This window comes from Brassica napus, chromosome A7, assembly GCF_020379485.1.
Source record: "Brassica napus cultivar Da-Ae chromosome A7, Da-Ae, whole genome shotgun sequence".
Classification (NCBI taxonomy): Eukaryota; Viridiplantae; Streptophyta; class Magnoliopsida; order Brassicales; family Brassicaceae; genus Brassica; species Brassica napus.
In genome coordinates this window covers 26,148,013-26,170,810 of record NC_063440.1, presented here as the reverse complement: position 1 = coordinate 26,170,810, position 22,798 = coordinate 26,148,013, and the positions used below count along the sequence as shown (strand labels likewise).

Sequence of the window (22,798 nt, the reverse complement as noted above, 5' to 3'; positions counted from 1 at the left end):
ATGAACTTGGAATGTAGAGTGAGATCAAAGAAGAAGATTCAAATAGAGCCTGTAGCGTTACAAGCAATCAAAGGCTATCTTGTAGCCAGCCAAGAGAAAGTCTTTGTGTACAATGTTCGACTCAACACTACGTACGAACCACAGGTCCTCGGAGATGAAGTATGGTGGTGGGCCAGGGCTTGATTCAGCTGGGGTTTGGTAATAGAAGAGAGAGCTTTGTTTGGTAATAAGACCAAAGTGAAAAGACTTTTTTATTTGTTAACGGTCAAAGCTTGGAATTTTTTTTATCTTTTATAAAACATCTGTTTGAATCTTACTGTAATATTCTTGTGGCAAATCTCAAGATTGATTGAAAATGATTTTTTTTCAATATTATAATTTCAATATCCAATAAATGAAACTAAAGGAGAGAGAGAGAGAGAGTGAGAGACAACAATGGCAGTGCCCTTCGTCTTCTTCCTCTTTCTCTTCCTTCTCATCTTCAGATTCGTTTACACTAATCTATGGATCCCATGGAGACTCCAATCTCATTTCAACAAGCTGCGCTTGACCGGACCTCGTTACCGTTTATTCACCGGAAACTCGTCGGAAGTTACCCGTTCAACAACCGAAGCGAAGTCAAAGCCGATACCGTCCGGCGACAACCCTCACGAGTTCGTACACCGCGTGGCGCCTCACTACCACAACTGGTCACGCGCCTACGGGAAGACTTTCCTCTACTGGTTCGGTACCAAACCGGTGGTTGCCACGTCGGATCCGAAACTAATCAGGGAAGCTTTGAAGAGCAAGTCGTTTGATCGTATCGGACACAACCCTTTGTCTAAGCTTCTTTACGCTCAGGGTCTTCCTGGTCTTAGAGGTGATCAATGGGCTTTCCATAGAAGAATCGCTGTTCAAGCTTTCACCATGGACAAAGTCAAGGTACAACATCAATCTCTAAACTCTGTTTATTGGCAGTGGAATCAATCTAGTGTATAGCTTCAACTTGGTTGATATGGTTTGGTTTCAAGGTTGTGATCAATGTTCTAAAAATTGGTTTGGTTGGGGCCTTCTAGTGGTAAATCAATAGCCGAAATGATTTTCCTAAAATTATCATTCAGATTGTTTTAAACTTTCTAAATCGGTTTAAAATTAATTTCAAATTCGTTTAAATCAACCTAAATTTGTCTAGTTTTTTGTATATCTAGTTTTTATAATTCATTAAAATAATTTATAACTAAATCTAAAAATTAAAATATCTACTATTAATGTAAAATTTATAAAAAAAAAATAAATCAATAATTTGTCAATGACTGTCCTTCTAAACTCCTAATAATCCATCTAGTGGTTAATGCTCTTAAAAAGCAACTAGCAATTTTTTGAACATTGGTTGTGAATAAAAGCTGAGATTTTCATTACAGAGGTGGGTGCCGCAAATGGTGGCAAGTACTAAGATGTTTATTGAGAAATGGGAGGAGATAAGAAACGGAGAAGAGGAGATTGAGCTAGATGTACACAGAGAGGTACACAGTTTGTCTGCACATATGTTATCAAGAACAGCTTTTGGTAACAACGTAGAAGAAGGGAAACGAATCTTTGCCTTGCAAGAGCGTATGATGCGTCTCTTCTATCTAGTCCGATGGAGCATTTACATCCCTGGGTACAGGTAAAGCCTTCTAGGGACACTCTCCGCTAGTTCATAGAGAGAACAAGTTTTTATACTTAATGCTTCTGGTTTATAGATTCTTGCCTTCCAAGACTAATAGAGAGATATGGAGGATTGAGAAACAAATCCGTGGTTCTATCCTGGGACTCATCGAGAAAAACAAAACAAAGGACGTGGAGATAGCAGGAACTCTTCTTCAGGCTTTTATGTCTCCTTACGTGAATCATAATGGTCAAGAGGAGAGGCTTGGGATTGAAGAAGTTATAGATGAATGCAAGACTTTCTACTTTGCAGCTAAGGAAACAACTGGTGATCTCATGACTTGGGTGTTAGTCCTCTTAGCTATGCATCAAGAATGGCAAAGCATTGCTCGAGAAGAAGTTAACCGCGTCCTTGGACCAACCGGGTTTCCCACTCCAGATATCTTACAAGATCTCAAGATAGTAATATTAGGATAAGGAAACTATCTTCACATTCATGAGCATATATTACATTAGCTCAATCATCTCCTTATCATAACTTCTGTATATACGCATACCGTAAATACCTCCTCTGTAATTGTATATAACAAGAGCTCTGCTCTATCAATAGGATCATCCAATTCCATAAGTTATCATGGTATCAGAGCACTGAGATCCTCAAAAATTTTTTTTTTTTTTTTTCTCCTTTCTCTCGGTTCTGTTTCTTCTTCTTCTTCTTCTTCGTTCTTCTCTGTTTCTTCTATAATTAAAAAAAAAAAAAAACCTCCATTCTTTCTGTTACCTATGGCCAACGATAGCTCCTCTGCTGAGACTACAACAGTCTTCAATGCCAGAGATCCATCTAGCACGCTCCTCACTGTCAACATGTCAAACATTACCAAGTTGACAAATGCTAACTATTTGATGTGGAGTAAACAGATCTGTGCTCTTCTTGAAGGCCTTGAGCTTCACGGTTTCCTTGATGAAACAACTATGGCTGCAGCGACCATCCTCAATGCTGAAGGCCAGAACGTAGTCAATCCGGACTACCCTCCCTGGCGACGTCAAGATCGCCTCCTCTACAGCGCATTGATTGGAGCAATAACAACACCGCTTCAGTCTGTTGTCTCCAGCGCCACCACAACAGCTCAGATCTGGAACCTCCTTGCACAAACCTTTGGTAATCCGTCCAGAGGTCATATTCGCCAGCTGAAGAATCAAGTCAACAAGTGCACCAAAGGAACCAAGACGATCTCTGAATATCTTAGGACCATCAAAACCAAAACTGATGAACTCGCCGAACTTGGTAAACCAATGGATCTTGAAGACATCACGGAGAATGTTCTCGCTGGTCTGCCTGATGAATACAAACCCGAGATTGATGCGATACATGGTAGAGACTCAGCTATTTCGTTTGCAGAGCTTCATGAACGTCTCTTGAACAGAGAGGCAATGCTTCTCTGTAAGGAACCAGCAGCAAGTCTAGATGTTCCAGCCACAGCGAATGCAACTGATACAAGATCTCGGAACTCCAATATGCAGAACAACTGGCGAGGTCCCAATCGCAACAACAACAACCGCAACTACTCTAACCTATGCTTCGGCTACTAGCACAACTCTATCTGATTGGCATTCGCGTTTAGGCCATCCGGCTGCTTCTATTTTACAAACTATGCTTTCTACTTTTCATTTACCATTATCTTCAAAAGCTTTAAAGAACAAGCCTTGTAATGCTTGCTCGATTAATAAAATGCACAAGTTGCCGTTTTCAGTTTCAACTCTTATTTCTACTTCTCCTCTCGAAGTTGTGTTTTCAGATGTATGGACATCACCTCTTCTGTCCATAGATAATTTCAAATATTATGTGATTTTCGTCGATCATTTTACACGTTATACTTGGCTTTATCCTTTACAAAGAAAGTCTCAGGTTTCAGAAGTCTTTCAACGCTTTAAGGCTTTAGTTGAAAATCGTTTTCAAAGCAAGATTAAAACTCTTTACACTGATAATGGAGGTGAGTATATTGCACTTACTGCTTTTCTAGCTGCTAATGGCATCTCTCATTATACTTCACCTCCCCATACGCCTGAGCATAATGGCATTTCAGAGCGGAAACATCGACATATAGTCGAAACCGGTCTTGCTCTGTTATCTCATGCCTCGATGCCAAAGAATTACTGGCCATATGCTCTAGCAACATCAGTTTTTCTAATCAACAGAATGCCTACTCCAGTCTTAAAGATGAAGTCTCCTTTTGAATCTCTATTCGGTCACATACCAAACTACTCTAAGTTGAGGATATTTGGTTGTCTTTGTTTTCCTTGGACAAAACCATACACCTCCCATAAACTTGATGCACGCTCTTCTCCATGTGTATTTCTAGGATATTCTACAACTCAAAGTGCCTATTACTGCTTAGATAGAAAAACATCTAGGATATATACTTCTAGACATGTTGTTTTCCATGAATATGTTTTTCCCTTTGAGTTGCCTAACCCGCTTACATCTGACTCTTTTGATGAGAATGTTCCTGCAGCTTCATCAAACGCAGATCATGTGACTACTACTGTTATTCCTCTCAAGCCTCAGGCTCCTCCATCAACTGCTCCGGCTCCTCCATCAACTGCTCCGGCTCCTCCATCAACTGCTCCGGTGCCAGTCTTACAGCCTCCAAACTCTGCTCCAACAACCACAACTCCTACTGCCGCAGCAGCTCCACCAATACCACCACCAGAACAGTCAACACAACCCACGATCATACCTTCTACTGAAGCACCTCCAGCTGCGCCAAATCCTGTCCAACACCAGCCACAGAGAGCATCTACACGGAAGCGCAAACCAGTAGACAAACTCAATCTTTCTGCTGTTGTGGTTCCTGCAACAGAGAGAATACCAACGTCTGTGGCAGAAGCATTAAAGGATCCTAGATGGAGGAAAGCTATGTGTGATGAGATTAATGCACAGCTTCGCAACCATACTTGGGATCTACATTCACCAGTGCACGCAGCTAATGTTGTCGGGTGCAGATGGGTCTTCACGATCAAGCGCAAAGCTGATGGTTCGGTGGACAGATTCAAGGCCCGTCTAGTCGCAAAAGGCTTCACTCAGCAACATGGTCTTGACTATCAAGATACATACAGTCCTGTTGTCAAACCAGCTACCATCCGCTTGGTCTTAAGTGTCGCCATCTCCAACCAATGGCCAATCCGACAATTTGACGTAAACAATGCTTTCTTGCAAGGCAAGCTTGATGAAACAGTCTATATGATGCAGCCACCGGGGTTCATCAATCAAGACAATCCAAAGGCTGTATGTAAGCTCAACAAGGCTATCTATGGACTTAAACAAGCACCAAGGGCTTGGTACACTGAGCTCAAGCGATTCTTGCTTTCTTCTGGATTCAAAAATTCCCTTGCCGATGCCAGTCTCTTCATTTACAATCAAAATGGCACTCTTCTCTACATGCTAGTGTATGTCGATGACATTGTTCTCACCGGGAACAACATACAGCAAATGGAACGCTTCATAAAGGCTCTATCTACACGATTCTCTCTCAAAGACCTTGGCTCTCTCTCTTATTTTTTAGGCATTGAAGCTCATAGAACTTCTCATGGCTTGTTACTGACTCAACATCGTTATATTGCAGATTTACTACAGAGAATCAAGATGGAAGACTGCAACCCAGTTTCCACGCCAATGTGTCCATACAAACCACTGACGCTTGACTCCGGCAAGCCATTGTCTGATCCGACTCAATACCGTGCTACTGTTGGGAGTCTTCAATACTTGTCCCTAACTCGTCCAGACATCTCATTTGCTGTCAACAAGCTATCACAATTTATGCACAAGCCCACTGATGAGCACTGGCATGGAGTTAAACGTGTTCTTCGCTATCTGTCTGGTAGTATGACCACTGGAATTTTTCTTTCTGCGAGCAACACACCTGCCTTACACGCCTTCACAGATGCAGATTGGGCAGGGAACCGCGATGATTACACATCCACAGGTGCCTATATCGTCTACTTTGGGAAGCATCCCATTGCCTGGTCTTCTAAGAAACAAGCCACTGTTGCTCGCTCGTCGACTGAAGCTGAGTATCGGTCTATTGCTTCCACCGCTGCTGAAGTTTGCTGGCTGCTCTCTCTCATCACCGAATTGCACATCAAGACAACTGCACCTCCAACGATCTATTGCGACAACATAGGCGCCACGTACCTTGCAGCAAACCCTGTCTTTCACTCCCGAATGAAGCATCTAGCTCTTGATTATCACTTTGTCCGCAGTCATGTTCAAGCTGGTCATATGCGTGTCACTCACGTTACCTCGGCCGATCAACTCGCTGACGCTTTAACCAAGCCTCTCTCCCGCGCTAAACATCAACAACTATGCTCCAAGATCGGACTAGCACAAGGCGGTCCGTCTTGAGGGGGGATATTAGGATAAGGAAACTATCTTCACATTCATGAGCATATATTACATTAGCTCAATCATCTCCTTATCATAACTTCTGTATATACGCATACCCTAAATACCTCCTCTGTAATTGTATATAACAAGAGCTCTGCTCTATCAATAGGATCATCCAATTCCATAAGTTATCAAGTAAGTCATTAACTTAACAATGGTTTTGTAAGAGAAACTGATTCCTAATCTTTATAACAGTTAGGTATGATAATCAATGAGACACTCCGGCTCTACCCTCCAGCGATGACACTAAACCGCGACACACTTAAGAAAGCTAAGCTCGGAAGCCTCGAGATTCCTAAAGGAACTCAACTGTACTTATCGGTTGTCGCGATGCACCACGACAGAGACGCATGGGGAGAAGACGCGGAGGAGTTTAACCCGGGTAGGTTCGAAGACACCAGGAAAGAATCAGCTCTGCTTGTGCCGTTTGGGTTAGGGGTGAGGACTTGCGTGGGACAGAATCTAGCAGTTGTTGAGGCCAAAACGGTTCTTGCCACGATCTTGAAGCATTACAGTTTCAGGTTGTCTCCAAGTTATGTCCATGCTCCTGTTTTGTTTGTGACCTTGCAGCCTCAAAAAGGTGCTCATCTTCTCTTTAGTAGGATTTAAAGTTCTTAAAAAAAATGATTATGAAGATTGTACCGGTATGTATCTCGGTTTAGTGTTGAGTGTTGACTCATTTGAATCTTCCTTAGGGCTTATGCCTTTAATAATACTTGTTATGCAAGAAACAAGGTAGTCTGGTTTCATCTGTGGTTATAATTTTTAATAATGAAATTATTATAATTATTCACGAATTTGTCTAATTTCATTAATTATTACAATTTTTCTGTACCATGAATATTTTTGTAACCTTATGGTCTTTAGCCTAACTGACCAAACATGCATTATCTTCTGACCACAAAAAAAAAAAATTAGAGAGAGAGACAAAAAAAGAAAGCAAGAAGAGAGAGAGGGAGAGAGTGTTAGGCTTTGGACTTATATGTGTTTTATCCACAACAAAGAAGACGTTAAGATTCCTCTCTGTAATAACTCAAACACTCTTTTGTTTGTGGCTTCAAATCAAATGGACCCCACCCTTACCTTACATCCTGTCTGAAACAACTAACCTACAATGTTCTGTTCCGTGTGTTAGCTCTGTCAAAGTTCTCATTTGTGCCACACTATGCAGACACTACCAAACTCACCGCCTCTCCTGCGTCATCCCGCCGGGGACGATGACGTGGACATAGACTTCAGGGATGTGTTTGGTGGTCCGCCTAAAAGACGGTCCAAAGTTATTGAAACCACCGGTAGACATAGCTTCAGTGAAATCAGGCGGCGTGACGTCATCGTCGACAACAGCGCGCTGATTCTCCGAGACGAGAAGCCTGTGTTCGGTGAAGACCCGTCATCCATCCGTCGTCGTTTCACTGCTGATGATTTCTTCGACGATATCTTCAGAGTGAATGAATCATCATCATCTTCTTCACCGCAGAGGAAGGTAAAGAACGAAGGAGAAACGTTCGGGTCATCACTTCCGGGTTCTCGGATCCTTAGCCCGGCTCGTCCTATCCCTCACAAAGTCGAGTCTCCTCCTGGGACTTCGTTTCCTGCACAGTTCAGGTTAGTCCTACACATTTTGGTTTTGGTTCGGTTAATTCAGTTTTGGAATTTTTTTTTAAATTCTAGAGATAGAATTCGTTCGATTATTTATGAAACTCAGATTTGATTTCGATTTAGTTATTTCAGGTTTAAATTGGTTTTGGTTTTTCGTATAATTTTGGTTAAATCGAGTAAATTTTATAGATAAGTCCGAGATTTATAGAAAGTATCAGGATGTTTGTTTACTTTAAAGCTAAACATAACTAATTTTGTAAATATAAAAATTGTATTTTATTATTCGGGTATCCATTAGTTCGGTTTTGGTTTGATATATGTTTTTTAGTTATAAATTCTGTTTGGATATTTGAAAATTTTGATTCGCTTTCGGTTTTTTATCGGTCTAGTTCGGTTCGGTTTTTCAGTTTTGGATAAATGTGCCGAGGTCTAGTTCAGGTCTTATATTTTCACTGGCTTTCGTAAATTGGTGATGCAATCAAAATATGATCTGTTTTGTAGTTTTGAGTATTGACTTTTGTTTCTCAGTCTTCCTGCAAAACTAATCAAAGGGACAGAGATGCCTACGTTTGGTTCAGCTGCTCGGAGTTTAAGCAGGAACAAGGAAGCTGCTTCGAGCTCTCCTTTGTCAAGAACTTCAAGCAGTGCTGATATGGTGAACTCTACTGCTAAACCGGATTCAGATGGTTATGTTGCTCCAAAGGTTGTTAATGGGAAAGTGAGGCAGTTTCACTTCTCTATCTACAAGTGGCCTAATAAAGGAGTTCCTGTTGCCATGTGGGGCACTTCTAGGTTGAGCTCTATGGCTAAAGCTGAAGAGACGACACCTAGTGATTTGCGTCCTACTTCGTTTGAAGCAGAAGGACAAAGCTCACAAAAGCGTCCTGGTGTTCAGAAAGAAGAGGAGATGTCTGAACAAGCCTTCTCTAGCAATGTGTCGAAAGCTCCTGATGAGGCTAATGTGAAACCTCAACATTCATTTTTAGATGTTAAGGACGAGAGACAAGGTTGGTTTCTTTAAGACATAGGTATGTTTGTTTGGTTTGTGGACTTTGTTAAGTTCTTTTGTCATTGCAGGTGAGGAAATAGAGTTAGAGAAGGAAGAAAGAAAAGGTAAAAGCAAAGCGAAGAGCATGAGAAGCCATGCAGGAGATTCAAGAAGCAAAAAGAAAGCACAAGGCAGTAGAAGTTCTGTTGATAGCCCCATGCCTGATAATACATCCAGCTACGCAAGTGCATCCTCAGCACCAGAGGTTGGCAAAGATGGAGCCAAAGGGAAAGTGATGGACTTTGTTAAGATTTTCAGTCAAGGAGCTTCAGCTGGAGCAGGTGGAGAACCTCTTGGGCAAAGCTCTAGATGGAGAGCTAAAGAAGTTCCCGTGACTGATACCAATAAAGACGATGCTAAGGCCAAAGAAACTGCAAAGGTTCCTGATCAACAAAAGACATCAACTCCAGTTACACCCGCCATGGTTTGTGGTTTTGTAAATCAAGATCTTCCTATATATATGTTTTACTGTGTTTTGTGGTTTTTGACTCCTTGCTTGCGAATACTCATGCAGGATCAGGATCAGAAACCTTCACAGGCAACTCAGAAAAAGGTAGCAGATAGTAGTAAGCCTAGTGGTGTTACTGAACAAGAGGAGAAACAGGAACCTAGCACAGGTAGGTTCTTGGATTGGTGTATCTGATTAAAACCTTCTTTTCACACTACATAACTAAAATATCATCTGAGCTCATCTGTTTTTCTTCTTCTTCTGTCAGCACATGTTACCTCAGAGGATATAGACGAGCCCTTCCATGTAAATTTCCTGGTAAGCAGAACATCACTTTTAACCTTCAAGTTTTCACCAATCTTTAGTTTTTTTATATTTCCTTGTGATGTGTTGCATAGGTGGAGGATATAACACAAGATGAGAACAAAATGGAAGAAACAAAAAATAATGCTGAAGAATTCCAGGTAATAATACTACTGCACCTACAAAGATATATAATCTTTTATTCATATAAAAAACTCAAAACAAAATGCAAAAAAATGTATAGAACATCGATGCTAAAATACGCAAGTGGTCAAGTGGAAAGAGTGGAAACATTAGGTCTCTCCTGTCTACACTGCAATATGTAAGTATTCAACTACAGGCTAACATATTGAGACTATGTATTTGGACAAGTTATGGACTGTTTGACTTTGCAGATTCTATGGCCCGGGTGTGGATGGAAGGCGGTTCCTCTCATGGATATGATCGAAGGAAACGCAGTTCGAAAATCATACCAGAGAGCATTACTAATCCTTCATCCAGATAAGTTGCAACAGAAGGGTGCTTCTGCAAACCAGAAATACATGGCTGAGAAAGTTTTCGAGTTGTTACAGGTTGGCTCACAAGCTAATAAGTGTTTTTATGATGATTTTATTTTGGTATCTTAAGTCCTTTCTCTTTTGTTTGTTTGGTTTAAATCTGTTAGGAAGCATGGGACCATTTCAACACTCTCGGACCGGTTTAAAGACAAATGTTTTAGTCTTTTAGTTATTACACAAAGGCTTATAGCGTTATTAAAGTGTACAGTTGTGGTTCTGAATACAAAAGATGTTGCAGAAATTAAATTTGTCACACAGCCTCACAGGTTTTACTTGTACCAATTTTTGTTTGCTTGTTGTTGGTGATGAGAGATATCTTCTTGTTAATTATGGAAGGCTTTTAAAGAGTTAAGTACGGAGTTAGGGCCGCATAATTAGTTGGGCTAAGCCCATTAAAGAGGAGTTAGTGGTTAGCCGTTAGAAAGAAAAGGTAAAAGAAACGGCAGGCCACCGCAAGGTGAGGTTGAGGTGGAGTTGGTGTTGGGATGAGATGGCTTTTACGATTCTTTAACTTAACGGTAAGCTACTTTTTTAACTTCTACTTAAAGCTTTTTCAAATTCCCGTTGCGCCCTTCACTCGTGTGCCAACACCACACACTTCACCAAATCAGAGCCTGACTCTCTGCCCACCTCTTAATAACCATTAAACACTCTATTAGTCCCTCAAAGAGAGAAGTTATATATGGTTATGCTACAAGGTTATATGGCAACTAGTAAAATAATCAAAGGTTTTCTTTGTGTTATCTATTCTTGTAGAGTTTGTAAAGTTTTTTGGGTTAACCGGTGAACACTGCAAAAGAAACACTGAAATAAATAATGTACAAATAATGAATAATGAACATCGCAAAGTAATAATAACACAATTTTACCACCGAAGAAAAAAGAGATAGAGAGAGAGGGGTCAAATCAAATTAGTTTATTTACAATCATTGTACTTGCCCTTCTTCAACGAAGCCAAAAGCTGTGATTGAGCACGAGCGACTGGAGCAGTTAATTAGAGGTTGGAGTAAAAAATAAATGTACTTGTTTCATTGAACTTTTACTGTATATGGGGTCAAACTCATAAAGCATTTGGTGCATCCCCCAAAACACATGTTTTTGAAGTTTTAACCCCCTTTTATTCCCTAAAAAGTCTACAGTTAACCCCCACTACTCTATTTTTTTTTAATTCTAAATGACAAAGCGCGGCAAACTTAATCAGTTCATTAATGACACAAAAAAAAAACGTAATTCTCACGCCTTTAACCATTTTCTCGGTGTCTCTTTCTGAAGCAACACGATAAAAACTACCGACACGCAATCAAAACACTCACCGGCTATTACCGGTTTCATTACATCCAACCTCTTTAAAGTCCTTTTCTCTTGTTACCGTTCTGTTTTTAAAAACCTCATACTCTGTTCCACCTCTCTCTCTCTCTCTGATCCCATCTCATTCCTTATCATCAATTCTCAATTTTTCTCTTTCCCATTGTACCCTCACATTTCCTCAAAGATGTCTGCACTCACTAAGCTTCGTTCTCCTGTTAAACCAATGGTTGTCGAGCCACGAGCCATCCTGTGTTCGACCGGGAACAGAGTCAAACCTTCGAAAGAGATCGCCGCGAAGAAGAAGAAGCCGCAAGTGATGAAATCTCCGGCGACGAGCAACTTCTCAGCCTCGACTGATGACTCATCTTCAACGACATCTTCCTCGGAGCGTTCGTCGGTGAAGACGGCAGACTCTAAGAAAATGATAACTCCGTCGAAACGGAACGGATCAGTGACGAAGCTGAACAGTGTCGCCGCCGTTGGTGACATTCTTCCTGAGAGTCCGGGACCGGTCAAGAGATGCCACTGGATCACACCTAACTCAGGTCTGTTTTGTCTGACAACTTTTTTTCCTCAATTGCCTCATTTAACTTTAATTTAAAATTTTCACATTTTCCTCTGTTTATTTTGCCAAAAAAATATACTGTTTTTTTTTAAATAACTCAATAATTTCGTGAATAACGAGGAGGTGCTGTTTTTTTTGTGTTCTTTGTTAAAAAAAAACATTTTACCCAAAGTAGAGATTTTTTTTGTCCCTCTCGCACATTTAATCTTTTGTATGTTATTTCGAAATGTAAATTGTTTTCTTGAGTATTGACAAAAAAAAATTGTTTTTTTTTTAGTATATGAGTTAAAAAGATTACTGGTAGTAACATTGTAACAATCAGTTTCATACATGTCAACAACATATTAATTGCACCCTGCAATAACTAGGTGTTGTAGTTGACAATAATGACAAAAACGAAACAGAAGTTTTTTACTTGGGCGGTTGATAATAATAGTGATAATGATTTGATGGACAGACTCGATCTACGTGAAGTTTCATGATGAGGAGTGGGGTGTTCCGGTTCGTGACGACAAGAAACTCTTCGAGCTGCTTGTGTTCTCACAAGCATTAGCTGAGTTTAGCTGGCCTTCTATTCTACACAAAAGAGATGCCTTTAGGTAATATTCTGATTCTAATTTTTATGGAATATATAGAAAGATTGTTCCTTTGTCTTTTTTGTGTAAGAACATAAGATTTTGGTTTTTTTTTTTTTTTTGCAGGAAGCTCTTTGAGGATTTTGATCCGTTAGCTATATCAGAATTCACAGAGAAGAGGTTGATGTCTCTTAAAGTAAACGGATGTCTTGTTCTGTCCGAACAGAAACTGCGAGCCATTGCCGATAACGCAAAATCAGTTCTCAAGGTAGATAGATAGATAGATTGTGTGTGTTATGCTAAAGAAGTTTATGAACAAATTGACTTAATAGATTGTAAATTGAAAAACAGGTCAAGCAAGAGTTTGGATCATTCAGCAACTACTGTTGGAGATTTGTGAACCACAAACCTTTAAGAAATGGATACCGCTATGGCCGTCAAGTACCCGTTAAGTCCCCAAAGGCAGAGTACATAAGCAAAGACATGATGCAGAGAGGGTTCCGCTGCGTTGGTCCTACTGTTATTTATTCCTTCTTGCAGGTCTCTGGCATTGTGAATGATCATCTCACATCTTGCTTCAGATACCAAGAATGTAATGCCGAGACTGAGACCTGACTTGTTTATTCAGCAACGTGAACTAATGGAGTATTAAGAAGATTATGATTACAAGTGTTTGTTTGTATCATTATGAAATGTAGCATTTGTAGCTAGTTGTGTTGATTGGTTGTGTTTTTTTCTTCTAGCTAGCTTTGTCTAATGATGATATGATTTAGTTTTTGACAAAAAAAAATAATATTGAATTGCAAGGAAATAAATAATTTTAAAATTTTGTAAAAAAAAAATACACATGTTCCGCAAATATCGGATCTTTGATGTTGAGAAGCAGATACATATGATTAATCAAATTTAACAAGACAAGACACAACGGTTTACAGCCACTGTAGCCTTTGTAAGGGCACATAACAGTCTTATCTACAAATAATGCTTTTTTTTTAAAGCCAAATTCATGAATTGAATCAAACAAACAACACTAACACTCCCAAGTTCCAATGCTTTCCATGGAGAAAGGCTTTGAGCCCCCCATGTTTGGATAGTAAGTAAAGAAGATAATGATATACTCTATAAAGAAGAATAGCTTTCTCTCAAAATTCACAAATCAACCACGAGCCTTGCCGTTTCCAAGAGTAAGCTCAAGATCCTCCATACCAACATCATGTATCCTCTCTCCTTCCCACGGCTTAACTTGGCTACTCTCAAATTTAAACTCAGAGCTTTGACCAATCATCCCTTGAAACGCAGCGTTTGGAGACATCTGCTGAGGCACAGGAGGTTTCACGAGATTAAACGCAGGAGAAGTCGGCACCATAGAGCCAGAGAATGGCTGTTGATGTTGTGCAAACTTCTGAAAGCTTATCCAATGACCAGAGTCAACAGTGGAAGAATCAGACTCATCACACTCAGGTATTGTAACCGGAGCATAGAACTGACGACGGGTGGGACTAGCAGGTGCAGAAACCGCATAGAAAGGATAGTTAAAGGACGCCATTGATTGTTTTTTATTAGCGTTGACCATGGACTGCTTAGCGATAGAGTCCCATGTAGGTAAGGGTTTAGCGTTCTTGGAAGATGGAGACGAGAGGGGTGGAGTAACGGGACAGCTGTTTGAGATTCTGAGGGATGGAACGGCGCCGTTTCTGAGGAAGGGGAAGAAGGTGGTGGAGCTGTTGTTGGGCTCACCACGGGATGAAGATGGGCTGACTTGGTAAGAAGGGATGGGACTCTCACCAGGTAGAGGCCTGCTGCATCCCTGTACGACTCAAAATGACAAACAAACATCAATAGATTCCAAGAAACAGAACACAACTGATTGAGATTTTCCAAGAATCAGATCTAAGTAATCAGATTTAAACTCAGATCTGGAGAGAAAAAAGTGTTGACCTTGCGATAAGTGGTGCCGTCTTCTTCAACGACCCAACCAGCTTCAGCACAGAGAGCCTTGAGGACTTCATTGTTATCGCAATGTTTGGGGAGATTGTAATCGCCTTGTGATCTTAGACCTGTGTATATCTTGGCTGCTATGGCTCTTCTCCTTCTCTCTCTCCTCCGGTTGTTCTCCCTCTCCCTCCACGACGGTTTCCTCCTCGCTGCTGCGGCGGCAGCTGCTGCTGATGTGGATGTAGCACCATCCGACGTCATCGGAAAGCTTGGAGCTTTGTGATGAAGATTGTGTGAAGGGAGACTGAAGAAGAAGAAGAATGAGGAAGAGGAGTGAGAAGGTAGTAGTGCTCACGAGGAATACGCTTTTACCTTCGCTGGAATCGATGAAGAATTCTTTCTTCTTACAATTTTTAATTTATTAAAAAAAAAGGATATAAATTGGGGTCGTGTGTTCAAGTACGCGAGTTCACATTCAGAAACAGTATTTGTTTTTTATTACAAAGACTTGTCCACTTGTCTTGACATTGGTGAGATTAGCTGCGGTTTATATTAACAAGGTGTGTGGTTTAGTGTAGAGGATAAGAGAGCGCGTGTGTGTGTGTGTAAATGACTAGTGAACAAAATAAATACAGAGAAGGTGTCGGGAAGACATAGGTGGGTCCCCCAAACACACACCATTTGATTGGTTTTTCTTTCCTATCGAAACCAATGAAATAAGTTTATTATTAACACAACAAATGATTAAAGCCGTGTTTTAAGATAATGATAAACTAAATTTAAAGAAGTTTTTGGGCTTTTTCTGGCATGGAAATCTCACTCTCGAAATAAAAAATTGATAACTTTTTTTTGTCCTGGCTGGTTGTTATCGTACATTTTTTTTTTGAACTGGTTATCGTACATTACTTTTGACTTTTATAACCTTCTTACTTTTTTTACCATGATACAAAGCAAAATATTTTGATCCGTTACCTTCTTTCTTATGTATTTTATACGAAATTACATCGCCCACTGTGGAACTTTAACAGAACCATCTAGTTTACTTCTGAAATGAAGTAGCTATTTGGTAAATAAAAATACCTGGATTAATTGGTGGATCCTTCATTTTTATAATATCATCTGTATAGTTTCTTTGAACATAAGAAGCAGAGGGGGTTGACGATTTGTGTCCCACAGCAAGACCCAACAGCATAATCTTCCAACGAACAACCGTTGAGTATATTTACACGCGAGTATCTTAAATTAAGCTCTTTTATAGGAATTTTTTATGCAAAAGAAGAATAATAATAATATTAAGAATATTTGCCTGTAATCTTAAAATGTTGGCAGAGATTACTTTTAGAAACGTAGTTGAATGACGAATGAAGGTGGAGGTTCTTTCTTGCCAACGATTGTGCAGTTCTGACTCCTGAAACATGGTAGACGTCATAATTCATTTATTTGTGAATTTTAAAAACATTCTGATGCTAATTTATTAAGTGTAGATTTGCGCGTGCAACGTCTAAACAAGTCTATATAAGAAGGTAACTCTTGGAATGAGTGAGAGGGTTCAGTAACAGATAAGGGAAAAAAGATTACGCCGTTGCCGGGGATCGAACCCGGGTCACCCGCGTGACAGGCGGGAATACTTACCACTATACTACAACGACTCGGATGTTAGCTGTCTGAATGTTTGATTTCTTAACAAACTTAACGTAAATCACACTTACCTCTTTCGTTAACCTCTCTTATCTGTCAATTAGTAATTTTATAAGCTAACATGTCTTAAGAATCACTCCATAAATAGACTTTTGGTTCTAGTTAATTGTTTTATATGGACATTATACGATGCAAGGTATTAAATTCAGTCGTGGGTGAGTGATTCAAAAATATTTCAAATTCATGGAACTGTCTTTGGAACAAGAACTCCACATTGCCCTTTTTTCAAAAAAAAAAAAAACAAGAACTCCACACACAAAGTGAGGGGGTACTGTCGTAATTACACGATTGAATGGGCCCTCTAGGCCTGTCTTTTTTACACAAATATCAGTCAACAATTCAGATTCACGTCGATCGCGTGTATACATTACACACAAAAATTACTAATTTGTGGCCCTCATTTTCTTCTTCTTTTTTAACTCTTGTAAAACCATACAAAAATCGGATTTCCAGTACAAATAAGAACCTAAAATGTTCATGAGGATTTAACCAAAACAATTTTTAAAAATTTTATTTTCTGAGAAAGGAAAGAATCCATTTTTAAGAGTCCAATACAAATTAGTACCTAGAAGCTTGAATGAAGTAACAAAATATAGCATGTTATTGACAAAAAAAAACCACTATAAACGGAAATTAATTAGCCTGCTATGCCATGACATAAAAGCTCAAGTCATGTTTTTAGTAAACATATCCATTCTTAGGTGTAATAATTAAGAACAGACAAATCTAAAATAAAGAAAAAACGCTCAATTTCAATTGCAGTACAAAATCCACGTGGCTGAACATCATTGGTGATTGAGCTAGGAGGGCGGTCGCTATCGTCCTCTCCCCTCATACTATAGACTCTGCTTTTCCCTCCTCTGTCTTTTTTCCTCACACAATTAAAAACCCTAATTTCTCTGCTCAATCCTCCCAATAATGCGTCAGCTTCCATTTCACAGATCGTGAAACTCGAGATTGGTGGTTCTGTTCAGAAAGAAAACAAAATGCTGGAAGCTAATGATAACTCCAATGGAGGATTCTCTCAGCTACAGAGCTGCTTCGGAGATTGCAGCAGCGAGGAGGAGCTAACGGTGCTTCCACGTCATACGAAAGTGGTCGTCACCGGGAACAACCGTACGAAATCAGTTCTCGTCGGTCTTCAAGGAGTCGTTAAGAAAGCCGTCGGACTCGGTGGTTGGCATTGGCTGGTGAGAAACAATCATCACGCCTTCTCACATATTTTGTCTTATTACGTCTTTGTTGTTCGATTTCATTAAAAAAAAAATACAGAATCAATGGTAGTTTGATGTTTTTGTTGATTCAAAACGGATCAACTCTCAGGTAAAAAAGAAAAAAGCGAAAAGACCAAACCGATGGGATTTGATTTGTCCATAAAAATACAAACTTTATTCTAAAATCGCATCGTAATATAACCATCTACACTTTTTTATATTTGTTTTAACTCTCTTTTTCCATTGTTCTCATCTAAAATTTCGTGTGAATCCTTCTCCTTTTTTCAACTTTTTGTGGGTTCAAGCTGGCTTTTAGATTTGTTTTATTTGTAATTAATTTAATATTAATTTACAGATGTTCTCAATTTCATTAGGCTGCAGTTTTTAAAAAATAATTATAACTCCTTTCTTTGATCATTACTCACTTCACCGTTTCTCCGGTTTTAGTAGTATATCTTTAAGACGTTTTCTTCATAACCAATGCGTATTATTTTACTAATATAGATTATCAAAATCCCACCAGTTCTTGTCTCCCATTTCTCAAAAAAAAAAAGCTCAAGCTTTTGACTTGTTTGACTGATTTTAATCCCATTCCTCATGCATGCTTTACATTTTATAGGTTTTGACAAATGGAATCGAAGTGAAGTTGCAGCGGAATGCACTTAGTGTCATTGAAGCTCCTACAGGGAACGAAGAAGACGATGATATTGAAGTCGAGCATATACAATGGAATAATCCCTCTCATATGAGTGAGTTTAGTTTCCTTGTCGGAAATCTGTAAAGACATGTTCTTGAGTGTGTGTTAAGACATCTTCTTTGATTGTCTCTCTTGCAGCATCTGAAGACACTTTGAAGACTCATAAGTCGAAGCAGAGAGGATACAAATCAGCTCGGTTATCACAAAAGACAATGTGCAAAGCCTTATCTTGTGACTCACACTCAAAAAGCCAGAGTATTATTACTCCTCGTGCGAACATGGTAATGCCTTTGGAAATTATGGTATATGCTTTTTAATGTTTCTGGTTACTTACTGAGGAAATATATGTTTTTCCACAGAAGGTTGATCTTAGCAAGTTGGATATGCCTGCGTTACAGAGATATATACAACATTTTAACCTTGTGAGTCAAGAGTAACTACTTGACGTTTTAACCGGTAAAACTGTGGAAGTGAGTTTTTAGTTTTGACAAGATGTGATTCCCTTTTTGTAAGGTGGATGCACTTCCGAATCCATCAATAGAGCAACTACTTGACATTGTTCAGAGACACTTCATGTCTCAGGTAAACATCCCCTCTTCTTCTAACAATTGAAATCAAAAGGGCCAAAAAGCTACAATAAATTTGTGATATTTGTCTCCTCTCTGGTTTATAGGAAATGGATGAGCTTCAGGTTATTGTGGGATTCGTTCAAGCTGCAAAAGGAATGAAGAAGGCTTGCAGGTGGAAATCAAAAGAACATCAGAAACACTCATCTTAACAAGCTCCTAGATAGGCTAACAAACCCCACCTCCTTTGGACCTTATCCAATCTGCGGTCAAATAGTTTTAACCATTCCATGGCTTAAACGTTGAGTATAGTAGTAAATTAAAGCTGTCTCATGTGTTAATAGTAGATGTTGTTATTGCTCATTCATGCAAGTACATCAAGCAGCAATGACCTAAAAACGAAGTAGCCCTCTAATCTCTAATCAAAGCATCCATCTTTATTTGTCCATATATATATTGATGTTAGCATGTATGTAAGTACTGCAAAACGTCTTCAAAATCAATAATTAAAAAAAAGATACTAATGAAATCAACAATGCAAATGAGATGTGTAACAACTACACTAAAAATCTTTAAAATGAAATAGGATGAAACAAAGTCATTATCTTTCCGTACATAACAAGCAAAAGAAACATGAAACAGCAACCAAACCGGAATCTAAACCGGAACAACCGGTTTTCAAGACCGGGTGGGACAGAAAGTGATCAAGTAGTTAGCCCCGGCACAAGTAAACGTACTTGTCGCGTCGTCATAAGCGTAGCTGTAAGCGCTAGGACAAGCGTTCTTAAACATCGCCGAGTAACGCGTCGGAGAACAAGTCTGCGGCGTCGCGTGAGCACCGGTGCAGCAAAACTCCGGCGAATTAAACGCCGCGCAAGCGCTCTTACACGCCGCGACGGTTCCGGTTTTCGGATCCACGATCCGAAGCTCGTTAGGACAAACCGCGTTGACGTCGGCGACGCAGCCGGCGTACTTGCAGTCGCCGGAGCCTCCTTGCGGTTTTATCCCCATCTCGACGTTGTAACCGTCGACGAGACTCACGTCGTAGAAGTCCTTCCCGGAGACGCCTGTTCCGACGGTGAACTCTGCTAGAGTTGTCGGAGGAACTCCTCCGCCGATGCATTTGAGGACGCCGCCGCAGTCTCCGGTGACGCAGTTGCCGTTGCCGGAGGAGTCGAAGCTGCAGCCGGTGCGAGCCCAGAACCGGCCTGACCATCCTTGAGGAGCGGTTAGCTGTTTGGAAGCGCCTGGAGTCAAGGGAAACCCGCCGTCGCCGAGGGTGTTACTGTTGCCGGAGAGGATCCCGGGCCAGACGGTGTAAGGACAGCTGTTCTGTAAAGTGAAGACGGTGGCGGAAACAGCAACGCCGCCTGCAGTTTCCGAATAAAATTGTTAAATACAACATAATAAAAACAAAAACAAAATAAAACTATCTGAGAAGAAAGCAAGAGCAGAGAGTGTTGTTGTTGTTGTTACTTGTGATGAACACGAACAAAAGAATGAGAGCACTGGAGAAATTCGCCATCTTTTGTGTGTTTATATGTGATGTGGATGGTAACGATTATGAATGTGATTGTAATGCTGATGATGAATGTACGTTACTCGCACCGATCCTCTATTTATAAGTGCTGGTTCGAGGGTAGTGCTATCATGTTTTCATTAATTATTATTTTGATGAGTTAATTACAGTTTATGGTAAAAGAAAGTGATCGTGGTGATTTTTTTTTGAGAATTTTGCCGATATAGAACAAAAGAAGCATATCTTTGTCCCCTTACAATAAAAAACTCAATCTTTGTCCCTTTAGAACAAAAAAAAATGAAAAACCTGTTTTGTCCTTTTTAATAAAATAGGTTAAAAGTAATAAGTTAAAAATTCCTGGATTCAGTAAAAAAGACGCATCACTTTCTTTGTCTCCGACTCCCCTTTTCTAAAACTCAGAGGCGATTCCACCGTCGACTCTCTCTCTCTATTGTGTCCGTTTAAGTTCGTCGGAGACGACGAACGCGTCGTCACATCTCTCCGTCCTCCTCCTTCTGTCGTCTGTACTCTTTTGAACCATCGATTACAAGGAATTGAAGGTTAGGGTTTGGAAATCCCCTTTCTGTTTTTTTTTTCGTTTTCGTTTACGTGTATGTAGTATAAAGAGGTTGAATTGTTTAAAAATACAAATCGATTCGCGTTTATGGTTTTGATTTTCGTTTGTGGGTTGAGTTGATTGTGAGGTCATTGTAGTTCTTGTTCTATACGATTCTGAACTCTTTTTTTGTTTGGTATTGACTTTGCTTTGTGTTTTGAATTCGTAATGGACTTAAAAGGCTAATGAGTTGATGTTTTCTGTTTCATGTTTTATAGGAATGGATTACCAGTTTCCAAAACGCATTATTGAAGAAGGAGCTGAGACCAAGATTGATAAGATTAACAACACCTGTAGACGCACGATTCTGGGGACGCTGAAGGTGGTTCTCAGGGATGAGTATCAAGAAGTTTTGAAAGACCCTGTCTTTGGTCCGATTCTGGCAATAGTAGAGAACAAGCTTATTTACTCAGGGAAGGTTATTCACAGCTTCATATGCAAGCAGCTCAAGGTTTCCAAGCTTCACGAATTGTGGTTTCTATTTGCAAAGAGGCCTCTCAGGTTTTCTATGCAAGAGTTTTATGCTGTGACTGGATTGAAGTTCAAAGAAGAACCCGACGTAGACTTCAATAACTGGAAGAGTGATAAAGGGTTCTGGAGCACTGTGCTGAAGGAAAATAAGAAGATCAACTTGTTGGTTATAAGGGATGAGCTCCTTAAAGTCTGTAAGGAGTGGACGTATGTGGACAGGGTGCGACTAGTGTATCTGTGTATTATACATGGATTCCTCATTGCTAAGGATTTGAGAGTGTTTATCCCTCACGAGTTCATCCGTTTGGTGATGGATTTTGAGAAAATGAGGATGTATCCTTGGGGTCTTCGCGCGTATGATGAGCTGCTTGCATCAATATTCAAGGCAAGGGAAGATGTGCATCTGAAGAACAGCTATGTGTTGGATGGATTCTCATATGCGTTTCAGATATGGATTATGGAGGCAATCCCAGACATCGGTTCTATGGTGGGTAAAAAGATCAAAAACAATGTGACGAAAGTGAGATGTAGGAATTGGAAAGGAAGTGGAAAAGTATCATATCAAGATATCACCAGCCTAGAGTCCAACTTTGATAAGGTAGTTATATTTCTTATATTAATGTTGAGTTCTATAATCGAACAACTGAAGCTTACTGTTTCGTTTTTTATTCCCAGGGAGAGTTGTTCCCGTTTATATCATCTACTGGGAGCTTGGATGCAACTGATAATGCTGAGTTCTTTAGGGAAGATGAGAAGAATGACGAAAGAGTCAATCGCATTGTTGCTCTGATCAGTGCCAAACAAGACTGGAAGCAATTCACTTGGGAAGTTGAGACTCTGCCTCCAAATATAGAGTTATCTGACGCAGAAGAGGATGTTGAAGTTGAAAATGTCACAGAAACACCTGTGGAGGAACCGACTGTTGTTGAAGAGGAACCGGGTGTTGTTACAAAAAGGGGCAAGCGTAAGCTTATTGATCCTGGTGTCGAGTCTCGAAAGAAACAACTTCTTTGTAAAAGGGCGGCTGAACATAACAGTGTTGTCTCCGGTGATATGAAGACCTTCATTGAAGGTTTGTTCAACTCTTCTTTCAATTCTTTTAAGGAGCTGCTGCAGAAGGATATACAAGAGCGTTTTGACAAGGTCGACAATGAGATGGCTCAACTGAAGGCAACAGTGTCGCAGATTACGGGTCCTTCAGTTTTTGTGGGACGAGACCTAGCCTCTGAGATTCCCTGTCCTTCTGCAACACTTGGGAAAGAGCAAGAGAAATCATCACAGAGTCCGGGTCCTTCAGGAGCAAAGGGAAAAGGCAAAGGCAAGGCATCTGTGAGTGTTGATCCTCCTCCGCTTCGTCGTAGCCCTCGGCCAGTAAGAAAGGTAACCAAAACATGAAGCTTTGAATTAGGTAGGACGAATCATCTTCGGTTGTAAGTGTTTCTGTGGTTTGACTATTTTGTAATATCCTTGTATTGTGCTATGTTGCATATCGGCTTGTAATGTATCTTGTTGTTTGCTATGAAGTGAACTGATAACTATGACATGTTGGCTTGGCTATTTTGTAATGTAATTTTGTCACTATGTTGACTCTATTTGCTATTAATGTTGT

General features: G+C 40.0%; 6 protein-coding genes, 1 non-coding gene and 1 pseudogene across 8 annotated transcripts; 5 read left to right on the top strand and 3 right to left on the bottom strand.

Annotated features, from left to right (window-relative positions):
- Nucleotides 1-381: 381 nt before the first annotated feature.
- On the top strand, nucleotides 382-6,863 carry LOC106354521 (cytochrome P450 734A1). Its single transcript, XM_013794475.3, has 4 exons — nucleotides 382-921; nucleotides 1,401-1,645; nucleotides 1,722-2,088; nucleotides 6,266-6,863. The coding sequence occupies exons 1-4, from the start codon at nucleotides 436-438 to the stop codon at nucleotides 6,677-6,679; spliced, it is 1,512 nt and encodes a 503-aa protein (XP_013649929.1). The 5' UTR covers nucleotides 382-435; the 3' UTR covers nucleotides 6,680-6,863.
- Nucleotides 6,864-7,084: 221 nt separating this feature from the next.
- On the top strand, nucleotides 7,085-10,352 carry LOC106354520 (J domain-containing protein required for chloroplast accumulation response 1-like). Its single transcript, XM_048736266.1, has 9 exons — nucleotides 7,085-7,675; nucleotides 8,198-8,676; nucleotides 8,747-9,141; nucleotides 9,232-9,334; nucleotides 9,434-9,483; nucleotides 9,564-9,629; nucleotides 9,713-9,790; nucleotides 9,864-10,040; nucleotides 10,133-10,352. Exons 1-9 carry the CDS (start codon nucleotides 7,236-7,238, stop codon nucleotides 10,169-10,171), a joined length of 1,827 nt encoding a protein of 608 aa, XP_048592223.1. The 5' UTR covers nucleotides 7,085-7,235; the 3' UTR covers nucleotides 10,172-10,352.
- A 1,036-nt stretch (nucleotides 10,353-11,388) lies between these two features.
- Nucleotides 11,389-13,291, top strand: LOC106354524 (probable GMP synthase [glutamine-hydrolyzing]). Its single transcript, XM_013794479.3, has 4 exons — nucleotides 11,389-11,878; nucleotides 12,356-12,497; nucleotides 12,600-12,741; nucleotides 12,825-13,291. Exons 1-4 carry the CDS (start codon nucleotides 11,518-11,520, stop codon nucleotides 13,086-13,088), a joined length of 909 nt encoding a protein of 302 aa, XP_013649933.1. The 5' UTR covers nucleotides 11,389-11,517; the 3' UTR covers nucleotides 13,089-13,291.
- A 30-nt stretch (nucleotides 13,292-13,321) lies between these two features.
- LOC106354523 (protein BRASSINAZOLE-RESISTANT 1-like) lies at nucleotides 13,322-14,926 on the bottom strand. The gene is made up of 2 exons (XM_013794477.3): nucleotides 14,412-14,926; nucleotides 13,322-14,280 (listed from the first exon to the last, which is right to left on the bottom strand). The coding sequence occupies exons 1-2, from the start codon at nucleotides 14,667-14,669 to the stop codon at nucleotides 13,630-13,632; spliced, it is 909 nt and encodes a 302-aa protein (XP_013649931.1). The 5' UTR covers nucleotides 14,670-14,926; the 3' UTR covers nucleotides 13,322-13,629.
- A 1,059-nt stretch (nucleotides 14,927-15,985) lies between these two features.
- Nucleotides 15,986-16,057, bottom strand: TRNAD-GUC. The gene has a single exon. It is a non-coding gene; the product is annotated as a tRNA-Asp (tRNA).
- A 917-nt stretch (nucleotides 16,058-16,974) lies between these two features.
- On the top strand, nucleotides 16,975-19,031 carry LOC106357311 (annotated as a pseudogene).
- A 135-nt stretch (nucleotides 19,032-19,166) lies between these two features.
- LOC106357312 (pathogenesis-related protein 5) lies at nucleotides 19,167-20,191 on the bottom strand. The gene is made up of 2 exons (XM_013796994.3): nucleotides 20,060-20,191; nucleotides 19,167-19,953 (listed from the first exon to the last, which is right to left on the bottom strand). Exons 1-2 carry the CDS (start codon nucleotides 20,106-20,108, stop codon nucleotides 19,262-19,264), a joined length of 741 nt encoding a protein of 246 aa, XP_013652448.1. The 5' UTR covers nucleotides 20,109-20,191; the 3' UTR covers nucleotides 19,167-19,261.
- Nucleotides 20,192-20,365: 174 nt separating this feature from the next.
- On the top strand, nucleotides 20,366-22,781 carry LOC125576361. Of its 2 annotated transcripts, XM_048736264.1 has the most exons (3): nucleotides 20,366-20,662; nucleotides 20,937-21,787; nucleotides 21,865-22,781. In XM_048736264.1, the coding sequence occupies exons 2-3, from the start codon at nucleotides 20,939-20,941 to the stop codon at nucleotides 22,582-22,584; spliced, it is 1,569 nt and encodes a 522-aa protein (XP_048592221.1). In that variant the 5' UTR covers nucleotides 20,366-20,662; nucleotides 20,937-20,938; the 3' UTR covers nucleotides 22,585-22,781. The 2 variants fall into 2 exon arrangements, with proteins under 2 accessions (XP_048592221.1, XP_048592220.1); XM_048736263.1 differs by having other exon boundaries at nucleotides 20,366-21,787.
- The last annotated feature ends 17 nt before the right edge of the window (nucleotides 22,782-22,798 follow it).

Bases quoted from the DNA above. Each gene is read 5' to 3' on its own strand.
- LOC106354520 (XM_048736266.1), top strand. From the start codon at position 7,236: ATGCAGACACTACCAAACTCACCGCCTCTCCTGCGTCATCCCGCCGGG. The intron at 9,630-9,712 runs GTAATAATACTA...AAAAATGTATAG, and splicing joins ATAATGCTGAAGAATTCCAG to AACATCGATGCTAAAATACG. The intron at 9,791-9,863 runs GTAAGTATTCAA...TTGACTTTGCAG, and splicing joins TCCTGTCTACACTGCAATAT to ATTCTATGGCCCGGGTGTGG.
- LOC106354521 (XM_013794475.3), top strand. From the start codon at position 436: ATGGCAGTGCCCTTCGTCTTCTTCCTCTTTCTCTTCCTTCTCATCTTC. The intron at 922-1,400 runs GTACAACATCAA...TTTTCATTACAG, and splicing joins TCACCATGGACAAAGTCAAG to AGGTGGGTGCCGCAAATGGT. The intron at 2,089-6,265 runs GTAATATTAGGA...TCTTTATAACAG, and splicing joins TCTTACAAGATCTCAAGATA to TTAGGTATGATAATCAATGA.
- LOC106354523 (XM_013794477.3), bottom strand. From the start codon at position 14,669: ATGACGTCGGATGGTGCTACATCCACATCAGCAGCAGCTGCCGCCGCA. The intron at 14,281-14,411 runs GTCAACACTTTT...TGAGTCGTACAG, and splicing joins ACGGCACCACTTATCGCAAG to GGATGCAGCAGGCCTCTACC.
- LOC106354524 (XM_013794479.3), top strand. From the start codon at position 11,518: ATGTCTGCACTCACTAAGCTTCGTTCTCCTGTTAAACCAATGGTTGTC. The intron at 11,879-12,355 runs GTCTGTTTTGTC...TTTGATGGACAG, and splicing joins CTGGATCACACCTAACTCAG to ACTCGATCTACGTGAAGTTT. The intron at 12,742-12,824 runs GTAGATAGATAG...ATTGAAAAACAG, and splicing joins ACGCAAAATCAGTTCTCAAG to GTCAAGCAAGAGTTTGGATC.
- LOC106357312 (XM_013796994.3), bottom strand. From the start codon at position 20,108: ATGGCGAATTTCTCCAGTGCTCTCATTCTTTTGTTCGTGTTCATCACA. The intron at 19,954-20,059 runs GTAACAACAACA...CGGAAACTGCAG, and splicing joins TTTGTTCGTGTTCATCACAA to GCGGCGTTGCTGTTTCCGCC.
- LOC125576361 (XM_048736263.1), top strand. From the start codon at position 20,912: ATGTTTTCTGTTTCATGTTTTATAGGAATGGATTACCAGTTTCCAAAA. The intron at 21,788-21,864 runs GTAGTTATATTT...TTTTATTCCCAG, and splicing joins TAGAGTCCAACTTTGATAAG to GGAGAGTTGTTCCCGTTTAT.